This window comes from Ursus americanus, chromosome 20 (assembly GCF_024610735.1).
Source record: "Ursus americanus isolate L20-20 chromosome 20, mUrsAme1.1.p, whole genome shotgun sequence".
Taxonomy (NCBI): Eukaryota; Metazoa; Chordata; class Mammalia; order Carnivora; family Ursidae; genus Ursus; species Ursus americanus.
The window spans coordinates 45,381,016-45,395,857 of record NC_142146.1 but is presented as its reverse complement, the minus strand read 5'-3'; the positions used below and the strand labels follow the sequence as shown (position 1 = coordinate 45,395,857).

The 14,842-nt window shown below is 41.3% G+C and overlaps 1 protein-coding gene across 1 annotated transcript in view; it reads left to right on the top strand.

The window, feature by feature from the left end:
- The window catches only part of ERICH6 (glutamate rich 6), a 30,136-nt gene extending 28,691 nt beyond the window's left edge, over positions 1 to 1,445 (top strand). Inside the window, exon 14 of the mRNA XM_045811085.2 lies at positions 1,182 to 1,445. Within this exon, the coding sequence (XP_045667041.1) occupies positions 1,182 to 1,445 (264 nt within the window). The remainder of the gene's footprint in view (positions 1 to 1,181) is intronic.
- The last annotated feature ends 13,397 nt before the right edge of the window (positions 1,446 to 14,842 follow it).

The following is a 14,842-nucleotide window of genomic DNA, read 5'->3' as shown; positions in this document are numbered from 1 at the left end:
AGCCTGGGGCACCACAGTTGAAAAAACAGGAGCATCCCCACCCAACCCCACCCAGACCCACGGAAGGGCTGCCTCCCAACTGATCAACTGATCATTCTAATATTTACCCCAGGGCCTGTCCTCCTCCTCGCTTCTGTTAACTTTGATCTCAGGACGTGTGTTTTGGGTTAGCGGTCTCATTTGGTCCTTTCTCTCTCGATGGGGATGGCCCCATCTGCTTTCTGATACTCAGGAATTCCGTAAGACTATTCCTGCTGATCAAAATCTTTTCTAGTTCCTAGAACCATTGTTGATTTACTCTCTTAAAAAGTTTTCTGTGATTCTCTGGAATTTGGGATTGAAGCGAAGTTAAAAACGCTGGTCTATTCTTTGTTATTCATCCGTCTCGCACTCCCCGTCCCTCCCTCCCTCGCTCGCTCGCTCCCTACCTTCCGATGCAGAGGGGAGCGCGGCGTTCTCTCCTCTCCTGCAGGTCGGTGGCCGCTGTGCTCGCGGCAGGCAGTCGTTCCGCTTGCATTTAGGCCGCCGCACCCGGGGCGAAACGCTGGTCCTGAATCCCCACACGGGAAACACACACAGGCAGGACTGTGCGGACAGGCCCCGTCCCCTTCCTGCAGCGGCAAGGAGACGTCAGCCTCGATCACCAACGGCTGTGAGGAAGGGGAAGCGCAGAGGCCACGGGAGGGTCACGGACAGGTTAAGGTGGATGGCTTCCTGGAGGTAGGGGCACATTTTAGAAGGAAAGGAGTGTCAGCCGTCGGGTCCTACTTGAACCCTCAGCTGAGGCGCCGCCTTCTGGGAGGAGGCTGCCCGCTCGGTGCCTTCCTAGCCTCCAGCCCAGCCCTGACCCTGCTCTCCCCACGGGGCTCTCCCAGCGAAGGGACCGTGCTTGCGGCCTCGGGGTGCTCCCGTCACTATATGCCGATACACTACTTGAACCAATTGTCAGCGTTTGAAAGTATCCAAATTCTATGCGGTCAGGCCTGCTCTGGCTCTCAGATCTCGCCAGCATTTTAGCACATTCCCCCTTCAGATTCCATGAACGCCGCTGACCCCCCATGTGTAGATAATGAGACTCAGGGACTCCAGCCCCGAATGACTGCCACCTGCTCGCCTCCTCCCGCCTCCCCGCTGCCACAGGTGGACCCTGAGGTTCCCTTCTCTTTCTCTTTGCTGAAAAGCTCCCTAACCCCGAGGAGATTCCCGTCCTCCGGTACCTGAATGCGGATGACCTGCTGCTGCTGGCCAACTTAATAAAGATTCGACGCCTGTTTCACAAACTTGAAGGATGTGCGAATTTTCCCTCCAGCCAGGTTTGGGAAAAATTAAAGCAACCTTCCTACCTTTCTGCACTTTCTGTAAAACTAATTGCCCTTTGTCACAATTCCGGTATAAAGAAAGATACAATAAAAACAATATCAGCTATAATAAATGAAAACACGTAACAAATGACGGTGCCTTCTTTTTTTGTTAGTTTGGGAGGGGGCGTGAGAGATTTCAAGGGAAGTGTAATAACCTGGAAATACCAAGAAATATGCTTTATTATAAATTTAGAGCACATCCCGAGTCACCAGTAGCTTACTATGTAGTGGGAAAACGAAACAACTCACTTTCGGGAGACTGAGCGTACCCCTTCCTAAGCGTCCGTTACCAGAGCTCTACCGGGAAAGCAGGAAGCAGGGAGGATTAGACGCTCGCGAACCCCGGAAAGGCTCTGGAAGTGAAGGTCAAGGGAAACCCCTGCGGGCTCTCGGGAAATCTGGAGGAGAAGGCGTCTCCGGAGCCGGAGCTCTGGCAGGATCACAGAGCGCCCCTGGGCCGGCGGTGCTGCCTGGTGCCCCCGCCGCGGCCGCGGCTCGCCCACCTGGCCCAGGTCAGGCCTCTCGCTCGCAGCGGACAGACGTTGCTACTCACGTCTTGACCAATGTTAAACGTCTCTGTTTTTTTTATTTTTGCCTTTTCCTCTCCTCCTTTACACTGATGAATGAACTTGCAGTTTCTGTCAAGTGAGGCAAATACTAAACTCATTGAACTAATACGTATCTGTATAGCTCTAAAACTAGCACATGGTACAACGCGTAACAATCACAACAAAGCCTTAACCTGTTCTGTGTACATCGGTAAGAATTATTTTGGGAGGCGAAACCCACAGTGGATACTGAATGAGGCCTCGATTAATCGGAAGTCGACAGGATAATGAAATGACATCTTTCATCACCCCGTGATATCGCCCAGTGACTGGGTGTTATTTAAAATTATCTTCACTTTGGTACTCTGGTTTTTCTTCAGATCGATAAAGCTTTCACCTTTTACAATTAACTTTGGGGCACCTGGGTGCCTCAGTCGGTTGGGCGTCTGCCTTCAGCTTGGGTCATGATCCCAGGGTCCTGGGATCAAGACCAGCATTGGACTCCTTGCTCAGCCGGGAGTCTGCTTCTCCCTCAACTTCTGCCTGCTGCTCCCCCTGCTTGTGCTCTCTCTCTCTGTCAAGTAAGTAAATAAAATCTTTAAAAGACGAATAAAGTTATCTTAACTTTAAAAATAATTACATGTAATAAAGAAATTGATGTTGCTTCTTTAAAAATGTATTAAAAATAAAAATGTTTCCAAGTGAAAAATATATCTATTACTCTATGAGGGTCATATTTCAAGGCAGTTTTATTTATTTAAAGGATTGGGTTGTTAAAAATAACAATGATACATCTTATTTTGAGTATATTTTCAAAAAGTGGATTGGGGTATGCCAGAGATTTTACGTATCAATGTCTGCTTTTCCATATGGTTGTTTTAGGCAATCTCAATTTTGAATAATCCACTCTGTTAATTCATGGGTGGCTTTTTCTTTTTTTCCACAGTAACAACCTCTTCAAAAAAATTAAACTCTTACGGCCATAAAGTTGTTGTATACTAATACTACATAAATTGAGAGAGAAGAAAACACTTTAAATGTGCAGGCTTTTCCAGATTAAATGTTGAAGGAATCACTGAGGTACTCAGTGCTTAAAGGGGTACTACAAATCTTTGTCTCTCTTTATTTCTGATCTCACGATTGTAACTTTGATTTTTATGTTGTTTATGCATATTTTAGATTTTATGTATACATTTTTGACGGATAAAATCATATTTTAAGAAGACACGTACATGCACTTCAGTGTAACTGATAAGTAAAGAAATTACAACTCTTTGCTCCAGGTAAAGTTGGCCACAAAATGTGCTCAGCAAAGCCCTGCCCGGATCAAGATGTAAAAAACATGTCCAGTGTATGAGCCTACGCAAACTTTTTACGATAAACGAGCCAAACATTTTAAAGTACATTTCAATGGTGGCCTTTTCTGCTAACAAAAGTAGTACCAACTCATTGTAGAAAATTTGGGGCATTACAGAAGAGTATAAAGATTTTAAAAGTACTCATAATCCCACCACAGGGAGATAACCATCTTGAATATTATGCTCTATTTCTTTCTAGTCCCTTAGCTATATTTACATATAGATATTTTTTCAAAGATTTTTTAAAAATTTATTTGACAGAGAGAGAGAGAGCACAAGCAGAGGGAGAGCCAGAAGGAGAGGGAGAAGCAGGCTCTCCACTGAGCAGGGAGTCCAGACTCTGGGCTGGGATCATGACCTGAGCCAAAGGCAGACACTTAACCAACTGAGCCACCCAGGCACCCCTGGATATGTTTTTAAAAAAATTTTTTTTCAGGCAGGGAAATCAGTCATTGCCATAAGCATTTTGAAAGATAGGAAGAAAACTATATTTCTACTCTCGAAAGAAAGTTGTAGAAAATTAATCTCTATTAAATGGAGAGCTACCAAATAAGCCAAATAAATTAAATGCACATTATTTGTTAGTAAAGAAACAAATGCCTTCTGGGACTGTTAGTATTTCCATTTGCACTGGTAAATTCACCACCAGTTTATAAAAAATAATGAATAAATAAGGTGAAATCTTTTCGAGTCTAAGTTTTAATGGAGGTACTAAGTAAAATTGGAAATATTTGGGATGCCAATCACATATTCAGAAGCAAATATTATATTTTAATAATAGTAATCTTTAAAACACAGAAACGAACTGTGCTTTTCTCCAGCTATGTTAGATAATACACAAAGGGTGATTTAAAAATATATTTTACTTCAAATAATTTATTATGATCATTCTATTGTTTCATTTTCCTACAACAAATATTATGTATGCATATTTTATGCTCTACCTTATTCCGGAAACAATGTAAGGACGCTTTTAGGAATAGATTCAATTTAGAAAAACAAAATAATTTAAAGCATGTAAATATAATTGAGGCACTATGAAATGAGTTAAACTGTTTCAAAAACACATCCCCAAGTCCTCTTGCTGAAAGTGGCACAAGACAATCTATGATGAAAAGATGACTCTCCTCAGATTACACACTTCCCTGCAGGGAGTGTCTTATCAAGTGTCTTACACTTGATCTTAGCTAAAAGGCTGGGAAGCGATGGGGAGCAATGGGGCTTATCATTTTCTCCCCTATGACGCCGAGTGAAATCCAGGAATGAGGAATACCCTGATTGGAGCCAAACTGGCAAATCAAAAGCTGGTGATAAAGAGACTGTATGTGTGTCCGCAGGCGGAAAGAGAACCTCTGAACTTCCGCTGTCATACCTCGTGGTGGTAGAGGGCGCACAGAGGAGTCTGGGTGCAAACCAGCATTGCTAGTCGCACCCACTGTTTACACACAGCTCTACAGCGCTGGCACTGGGAAATGAGAACAACGGCGTAATGTCCATCCAGATTCTTCACAGATGGTGCTCAACTGAGTCATCTTCCGAATACCCCAGATGCTTCCTCTGTGTGAAACTATTAAGCCAAGTGACAACACAGTGGGGAAAGAATCCGCCTCTTGCTCCCTTGTTCATGTGAAAACATACAAACACCTGACAAATGCTGAATGAATAAACAAAGTGAATTCTCTACCAGGGTCATGCACGGCATGGAGCGGAATTCTGGATGTCTCGTTGCTGCTCCAGCCGTGCTTGATATTGTGCGTTGAGGACAGACTGACAGTGCCCCGTTCAAAGGCTAGTTCTTACCTCAACAGTTTGTGGAGAACCTGGTTTTCTCTGGAGCTGAGCTGCGACTGCTTACAAATTTCTGTCAGACACACAGCTGGCACTCTCTCTGTATAAATCAAATGTATCAATAAACCAGGTTTTCATTCCAGGTCTAGAAGTCACCCCATTTATTTGTTCATTTGCTTAATAAACATTTATTAAATGACTACTTTGTGCCAAGCACTGGTGATACAAAGTTTAAAATCATAGTTTTGTCTCCTCAGGGAAAAAGCACGACACAACAATGAGGTAAGTGCAGTGACTGGAAGTAGTACAGTGAACACCCAAAAGAGACCACCTGTCCCAGCCCAATATCTAGGTGTCACGAGGGCTGGAGGGCACAAAGGTGAGCGAATCAACTGATCCATCTCAGAATAATCGCCGTATTTTCTCCCAGAAGCAACAAGTAATCCTTTAGTGGTCAACTGGATGCAGGAATCACAAGTGATTCAATGATGCCCACAAGGCCACCACCGCCCAGACGATGAGTAAATGAATCTATCGTCAGCGCCTTGAGGAGTCTTCCACACCATCGGTTAGCAAGAAAGGGCCAGAGATGAGTCAGGCAACCTCATCCTTTACTAAGCACTTCTGGAAGCCACAGTGACCTCCAGAAAGATGGTAGGAGTCATCGGTTCTGGGTGTTGCAGGTAGAAGGGGATGGCCTGACTTCAGTCCAAAGAGAAACATTCAACTGTGGAGAGTCAATGCATGAGATCTTGGGACATCCCTAGACAGGGCGCCTGTATAGGATACTATCAGGGTCCTCTACATTCACCCTAATCTGTACACCAGTGGTCAGCAAAATGTTGGGACAGTGAATGTGGGAGAAGTGATAGGAAGGGGTAACAAGCTACCGAGTGAAGAAGGCATCAATGGGTACATTCATTCACTCAATAAAAATTTGGCACATGTCAGGCATTGTATGTGGCCCTCGTGGAGTTTATATTCCAGTAAGAAAGTAAATAATTTCAAATTCTGATAAATACAATGAAAAAAAACAACAACCCAGTAACGTGACTGAGAGCTATGGGGTAAGTAGGAAGATAAATAGGGGGGCTACTTTATATTATGTGGTCAGAGAAGGCCTCGCTGAGGGGCTGATATACAAAGGTTGAAAAGAAACCAGTCATGCAATGAGCTGGGAGGACAGTGTTCCAGGCAAGAGAGCATCCAGTTCTGAGGTGGGAATGAGTCTGCCTGCCTGTTCCCGTCATAGGAAGGAGGCCACCTGGAATGAGGTGAGGCTGGAGAGGCTGGCCGGGAAAGAGGAAGCCAGGTAAGGCGAGGCCGTGTGTGCCATGGTAAGGAGTTTAGAGTTTATTCCACAGGCACTTGTCCTTTTCTTTAAGGGGCTCCAATTTCCAGTCGTGGAGTCGCTCTAACTGCACTTTTAACTCATCACCCTGCACTTTTTCTCTGTCCTGCCCAGTAAGGACAGCTGGGAGCAAGGATGAAAAGCCATGGGACACTCAAGTACCTTTGGAGAAAATAGAAATTGGCAGCATCACTTCGGACAGCGATCTGCACTAGTAAAGCCAAGGATGTGTATACCCAACACAAGGAGACAAAAGCACGCTTGTGCGCTGCGGCTGTTTGTAATAGCAAAACGAATCGTCCATTGACAGAAGGAGGGTAAATTGTGGTGTGTTATGGACTGAATGTTTGTGTTCCTCCAACACTCGTACGTTGAAATCTAATCCCCAGTATGGTGGTATCTGGAGGTGGGGCCTTTGGGAGATTATTAGGTCATAAAGACAGAGCCCTTTAGAATGGGGCGAGTGCCCTTATAAGAAGAACCCCGAGAGTTAGCTCACACTCTTTCCTCCACATAAGAATAAAAGGAGAAATCAGTCTGCAACCCAGAGGAGGGCTTTCACCAGAGCCCAACCATACTGACAGCCTGATCTCAGACTTCCGGCTTCCAGAGCTGTGAGAAATAAATCCATGTTGTTAATAAGCTATCGAGTCTGGGGTGTGTTGTTATAGCGGCCCAAACTAAGACACGGTGTCTCCATACAGTGCAATTTTCATACAACAGTGAAAATGAATAAACTAGAACTATCTAATCAATATAAACGATCCTCAAAAACATTCTCATTTTGGGGCGCCTGGGTGGCTCAGTGGGTTGAGCGCCTGCCTTCGGTTCAGGACGTGATCCCAGGGTCCTGGGATCAAGTCCCACATCAGGTTCCCTGCTCAGCGGGGAGTCTGCTTCTCCCTCTCCCTCTGCCCCTCCCCCCTGCTCATGCTCTCACTCTCTCTCTCAAATAAATAAATGAAATCTTTAAACAAAAACATTCTCATTTTGAAGGAAAAAATCAAAAGGGAAGAGGAATACCTTCAGTATTATTCTATTTATGTAAAGTCTTAAAACAGGCAAAGCAATCCCACGTACCATTTAGGTAGACACACCTATGCACAGAGGTATGAAGAAAGGCGTGGGAGTGCTAAACACCAGGTTTCAGGCTGGTGCTGACCACTGGACGCATATATGATGGGGAGGGGGATGCCCGAGATTTGACCATCTCTCAAGCAAGGTGGTAAGTTCGTGGGCCTTCATTCTTTATATATATTTTTAATATCCAAAATTGGTCTTTTTTTCTCTTTTAAAAGGCTAGCCAGAAGCAGGTGAGCAAACACAGAAGATGCCTGAAGAATTTTTTAGGAGAAGCAACAATTCTTTGAGTCAGCAGAAGCTTTAACTGGATTCTTAAAATTAGAGTATGTAAGCTAGAAATTTCTTCTCTCCTCATCCAAAGAATAAGTGATGTTCCTTTAATACAAATAACATTCTTCTTTTTTTTTTAGCTCTACCCTTACATAATTCACCAGAGACAGAGACCAGATTCAGAGCTTAACATGAACAATTTAGACATTCTTTACTCAGGTTCGTTCAATTCATGGATTATCTGGAATGCTCACAGGTAGTATTTTTCTATCTAAAAAGATGTGCTACATTTTCCTGTGTCCACACTACCTGACTCCTTTCCCCAGCACCAGAATTGGGCAGGGATACTACATACTTCCAAGCTTTAACAATCCATTCACTGTAGCATTCAACAGAGATGGGGGAAAAATCTCATTCCTAATTCCATAAAATCAAGTGATGTTTTATGAATTCCTCTGTGGTCAAAAGGTGATATGATGGGGGTGCCTGGGTGGCTCAGTTGTTAAGCATCTGCCGTCGGCTCAGGGCGTGATCCCGGGGTCCTGGGATCGAGCCCCACATCGGGCTCCTCTGCTGGGAGCCTGCTTCTTCCTCTCCCACTCCCCTGCCTGTGTTCCCTCTCTCACTGTCAAATAAATAAATAAAATCTTAAAAAAAAAAAAAAGGTGATATGATGATGGTTTTTTACTAATTCTATGACAAAATAAGAGCTAGGAGACACAATAATCCTCTGTCATACTCATATTGATTACAGTTCAAAAATTTCCAACAACAACTCAGACTGAAAGATGCTAAGTGACTTACTTAGATCCCACAGCTAACCAGGCAGTGGAGCGAGAAAACAAGCCCTGATCTTCAGATCTGATCCAATGTTCTTCCTTCTGTTCCTCACCTGGATGCTCTTTGCCCAGAGCCAGAGCCCTGAGGGCCATGTGCTGAGGTGGAAATCATCCGTTAGACATTCCAGGGGCGAGTCCCACCTCTCCACCAACTAGGTCTGTGCCCTTGGGCTAGTTACTTAACCTCAGTGAGCCTCAGTTCTCTCAGCTGTAAACTGAAAAAGATAAAATCAACTTCCCACAGCTCTAGTGACCATTAGAATATGGGTACAGCGCCCAGCCAGCGGCAAGCTGTGCTCGGTAATGGGAGCCACTGTGATCGCTACAGAGACCCGGCAAAGCCCATGCGCGGATCCCAGCAGCCCACTCACACAGTCCTTCCCAAACCAGGAAATGACCTCACCTCTCTTCTGAGGACCAACAGAATTAGAAACAGATCACAGAATTAGGTTAGGTAATTTAAAAGTACGAATAGGAATGGAAAGCTGATTTCAGAAGAGGATGATTTCACTATTACTATTAAAATAAGTTATATTAATAAGTATTAAAAATAGTGAAAGTAACTTTGTACCATACAAACACATTGGCTTCTCTGCTACCCACAGATTACAGATAGAAAGTGCTAGATTAAACATATGCACACAATTCTGTAAGTGCACCTTGAAGTTTCTGCCGTGTTTATTGTTTATCAATCCTAAAACAGATGAAGTTGCAGAGGATGAATCCGTTTCTACTTCGTCGAACTACAAAGACAAGGTTTAAAAGAAATTATATCCTAGTGAATAGCTGTAGGCCCTCCAGAAGGAAAAAAGCAATCCATCCAGACCAGTGATGGTCAAACTTTTCCCTTCTCATGCCCTTAAAAAAACATTTTTAATGCATGTTCTTCCTTGCATATCTTTCATTTGATGTCTATAATAATAGGATTCATAAATTTAAGAGGTTGTGAGGAACGTAATCTCTAATGTACTGTGAATCTTGACATTTTGAAATAAAACATTACTTTCTAAGATGAGTTCAGCGGAATCTAAATGCCACCAACCTTAATGTAATATGACACCCAGCTTTATCCATTTAAAAAACATATGAACTAGCTCCTCACCAGCATACCACCAGTTTGAAGATCACTTTTCTTTCCCCCTTGGTATATATTTTAAAAGTTCCACATAATAAGTAAACAGACAAACAAAAAGTACCACATACAACATACAAATATGTATACATACATTTTATATTTATATATATTCATATTTTTTATATCGATACACACATACACATACACATGCACAAAATCAGATGGCCTGGTTCCAGCACTAGATTCTAAATTTAAATTGGTCTGGTATGTAGATGGGCCTCAGCATTTTTTTTTTTAAAGCTTCCCAGCTGATTCTCCAGAGCAGCCAAGGTTGGTAACACCTGGATTAGGGCTAACATCAGGGAGAAAAACCATTTCCCTAAAAGCATGCTAATCAGCACAGAGTCCTGCCGACACTGGGCCCAGCACTGTAGGTAGGGGCAGCAGGGCCTACTCCTTGTGTTCTTTCCCTTTGTGCTGGAAAGAAAAATCACCGCCTCTACTCTGAAGAACTCTGGGACACAGTGGTTGTCCGGGAATCCAGGCACAGCGAAGGGTTCTTTCTCGTAAAGCGTACTGCCTCATTCAGAGATGAAGCTGACAACCTCAAAGGAAATGTGCTTTTTTTTGTTTAATCAACTTCCCTAAAGAATCAATACATCCGTTTCAAGTGTTGGGTTATTCCATCATCTGCTGTATCGCAGGGCTTCGTCTGCCTCTATAAGCAATGTGTCTGGTGTTCCAACAGCTGCTTTAAAGATTTTTCTCTTTATTATTGGTTTCCAGAAGGTAGAAAAGCAATAGGAAAAAAAAAATCAATGAAACCAAAATTTGGTTCTTTGAAAAGATCAACAGAATTGAACTAGCTAAAGTCTAAATCTTTAGCTAGACCAGCCAAAGGAAGAGAGAAGACTCAAATTACTTCAAATAGGAATAAAAGAGGGGCCATTTACCTAACCTACAGAAATAAAAAGGATTATATATAAAAAAACTAGGGGCGGCTGTATGCTAACACATCAGATAATTTAAATGAAATGGAGAAATTGCCAAGATACACAAAATACGGAAACTGACATAAAATGAAATGGAAAATGTGAGTTGGTCTATAATAATAATAACAGATCTAATTTTTAAATTTCCACAAAGAAAATCTCAGGCCAGAGAAAAGATAGTGTCACTGGTAAATTTTACCAAATAGTCAAAGAAGAATTAATATGAATTCTTCACAAGTTCCAGAAAATAGAAGAGGAATAGACACTTCCTAATCCATTTATGAGACCAGTATTACCCTAATAGCAACCAGACAAAAATTGCACAAGAAACTAAAGATCTGTATTCCTTGTGAACAGAGATGTAAAAATTCTCAACAAATGCTAGCAAATCAAATCCAGCAACATATAAAAAAGATTATACACCATAACCAAGTGAAATTTATCCCAGAAATATAAGGCTGGTTTAGCAACTGAAAATTAATTAACGTAACAGACAATCATACAGTGTAAAGGGGAGAAAATACGATCATTTCACTAGATGCAGAAAAAGCAGGGAACTTCCTCACCCTGACACAGGACATCTCTGGACACTTCACAGCCGGCATCAGGCTTAAAGGTGAAAGACTGGATACTTTCCACCAAGATCAGAAAAAGCAAGGGTGTCTGCTCTAGTTACTTCAAATTATCATTGTACTAGAGGTTCGGGTCAGGGCAAGAAAAAGAAATAGAAAGCATCCAGATCAAAAAAGAAAAAAGTAAAACTTTCTCTATTTGCAGATGGAATGATCTTATATGTAGAAAACCCTAAGTAATCCACACATACACATAAGTATTAGAACGAATAAACAAATTCAGCAAAGTTACAGAACACAGGATTAACATACAAAAATAAACTTTCTACATACTAGCAATGAACATTCTGAAATGAAATTAAGAAAACAGTTCCATTTATATCATCAGAAAAATAAATACCTCGTTATAATTTTAACAAAAGAAGCCAAGCCAAAACTTACACACTGAAATTTACAAAACATCATTTAAAGAAATTAAAACGTACGTAAATGGAATAACACCCATGTTCATGGATCGGAAGACTTAATATTGTTAGAATGGAAATACTCTCCAAAATGATCTACAGATTGACATAATTTCTACCCAAATCCTGGCTTTTTTAAAGAAATTAACAAGTTAATTACCTAAAATTCATGTGGAAATGCAAGGGACCCAAAATACCCCAAATAATTTTGAAAAGGCAGAAGAAAGTTGAAGGACTCATGCACTCCTATTTTATAACTCACTGCAGGGTCACCTGAGTGGCTCAGTCAGTTAAGTGTCCAACTCTTGATTTCAACTCAGGTCATGATCTCAGGGTCGTGAGATCAAGCCCTGCATTAAGCCCTGCATCAGGCTCCACATTCAGTGGGGAGTCTGCTGGAGATTCTCTCTCTCTCTCTCTCTCCCTCTGCCCCTCTCCTCACTCTCTCCCTCTCAAAATAAAAAAATTAATCTTAAAAAAAGAAAAAAACCTTACTACAAAACTACAGTGATTAAGACAGTGTCATCCTGGCATAAGGCTAGACATATAGATCAATTGAACAGAACTGAGAATCCATATATAAATTCTCACATAAATAGTCAATTGATTTTTTTGACAAGGTGACAGCACAATTCACCAAAGAAACAATAGTCTTTTCAACAAATGGTCTGGGATAACTGGATATTCACATGCAAATATCAAAATTGGGCCCCCCTCCCCATACCATATACAAAAATTAATACAAAATGGATCAGAGACCTAACTGTAAGAACTTAAACTATAAAACCATTAAAAGAAAACATAAGCATAAATCTCAATGACCTTGAATTAGGCAATGGTTCCTCAGATATGACCCCAAAAGAAAAAGACACCAATTCATCAATATTAAAACATTTTGTGCTTCAAAAGACACAAGAAAATAAAAAGACAACCTCTAGAATGGGAGAAAATACTCGCGAATCATATATCTAATAAAAATCTAGTATGTAGAATATATAAAGAACTCTTACAACTCATAAATAAGACAAATACCCCAATTAAAAATGGACGAAAGATCTGAATAGACATTTCTCAAGGAAGATATACAAATGGCCAATAACAAATGAAAAGATCAACCTCACCTGCTATCAAGACAAAAATGCAAATAGAACCCACAATGAAATACCACATCATAACCACAAGGATGGCTATAATCAAAAAGTGAGATAAGATAACAAGCGCTGGCCAAGGATGTAGAGAAAATATAATACTCATACAATGCTGGTGGGAATGTAAAATGGTATAGCCACTTTGGAAAACAGTCTGTTCATTCCTCAAAATGCTAAACGTGAAGTTACCAAATGATCTGGTAACTGCACTCCTAGGTATATACCCAAGAGAATCGAAAACGTATTTCCAAAGAAAAACGTTCACGCAAATGTTTACGGCAGCATTACCCTTACCAGGCAAAAGAAACAACCCAAAATACCCATCGACTGACGCACTAGAATGTGGTATATCCATAGAAGGGCATGTTATTCAGCAATAAGAAGTCCTGACCACATGCTACAACATGGATGAACCTCGAAAATATTATGCTAAGTGAAAAAAACTAGTCACACAAGACCACATATTATATGATGACTTCATTTATATGAATTGTCCAGAATTAGCATATCTATAGAGACGGAACATAGATTAAGGTTGCCTAGGGCTAGAGGATGCCAGAATTCCGAGACGATAGCTAACAGGCATAGGCTTTCTCTTTGAGGTGATGACAATACTCTGACTGTAATTGCAGGGTTTGTTTTAGGGAGGGCAAAAATTATCTAAAATTAGGTTGTAGTGATAGTTGCACAAGGCTGTAAATATACTAAACCTCAACTGTATAGTTTAAATGAATGAATTGTATGGCATGTGAATTATATTTCAATAAAACTTTAAAAAGTTGGGGCCCCTGGGTGGCTCAGTTGGTTAATCGTCTGCCTTCGGCTCAGGTCATGATCCTGGAGTCCCAGGATCGAGGCCCACATCAGGCTCCCTGCTCAGCGAGGAGTCTGCTTCTCCCTCTGACCCTCGCCTCTCTTATGCTCTTTCTCTCTCTCTCAGATAAATAAATAAATAAATAAATAATCTTTTTTAAAAAACTTGAAAAATTTTTGGAACATTTTTCACCATTATTTTTCAAATATTTTCTTCTCCCTGCCCCCTTTGAGATTCAAAAATCATTAAAAAAATTATTTAAAAAATATATCTCATAATATTGTCCCATAGGTCACTGATGCTCTGTAAATTTTTTCAGTCTTTGGTCTCTTCCTTCAGTTTAGTTCCTTTTGCCATGTCTTCATGTTCTCCAATCTTTTCATCAGTGTTTAATCTTCTTATAAGCTCCTTCAGTGAATTATTCATACAAGATATTGCATTGTTTCACTGCTAGAAATTCCATTTGGTTCTTTTTTTATACATCCAATTTCTCTCATTATTGTATTCATGTTTTTAAATATGAACATATGTATACAAATATTAAAATCTTTTTTGCTAATTCCATCATTTTGGTCATTTCTGGGTGGTTTCTCTTTATTGGTTTTTCAACTGGCTACGACTCACATTTTCCTGCTTCTTCCCATGTGTGGTAATTTCTTATTAAAGTGTTAAATTTCGTTGTTTCTTTTACAGGGTGTAAGAGTGTTCTCTGAGGCAGTTAGTTTAATTTTGAATCATGCTGAGCCTTTCAAGGCTTGTTATTAAGCTCAAGGCTTGTTATTAAGCTCATAGGTGTGAGTTGAGGGCAGTCTTTACTCTGGGCTAGTTTAGCCCTACTGCCAAGGTGTGAGCCTTCCAGAGTCTCTATTGAATGCCCTATATGTATAACTCCATTCTGGCAGCTCAGAACATGAATGTTTCCCGGTCCTTTTGAGCTCTCGTAATTGTTCAGCCTATAACTCCCCGTTCTTTTTGCAGCCTCCTGGCATTTCAGCAATACTCAAGGAAACTCCTACAGAGACTTCTGGGGGGTTTTCTTCACAAAGCTCCCACTCTGTGGTTTCTGCCCTAAAATTCTGGCCACCACCTTGAACTCCAATCTGCATCCTCAGCTTGGTAAAATTACTGTGTTCTGCTTGGGATCTCTGAACCTTGGTCTGAAAAGTGCCCCTGTTATGG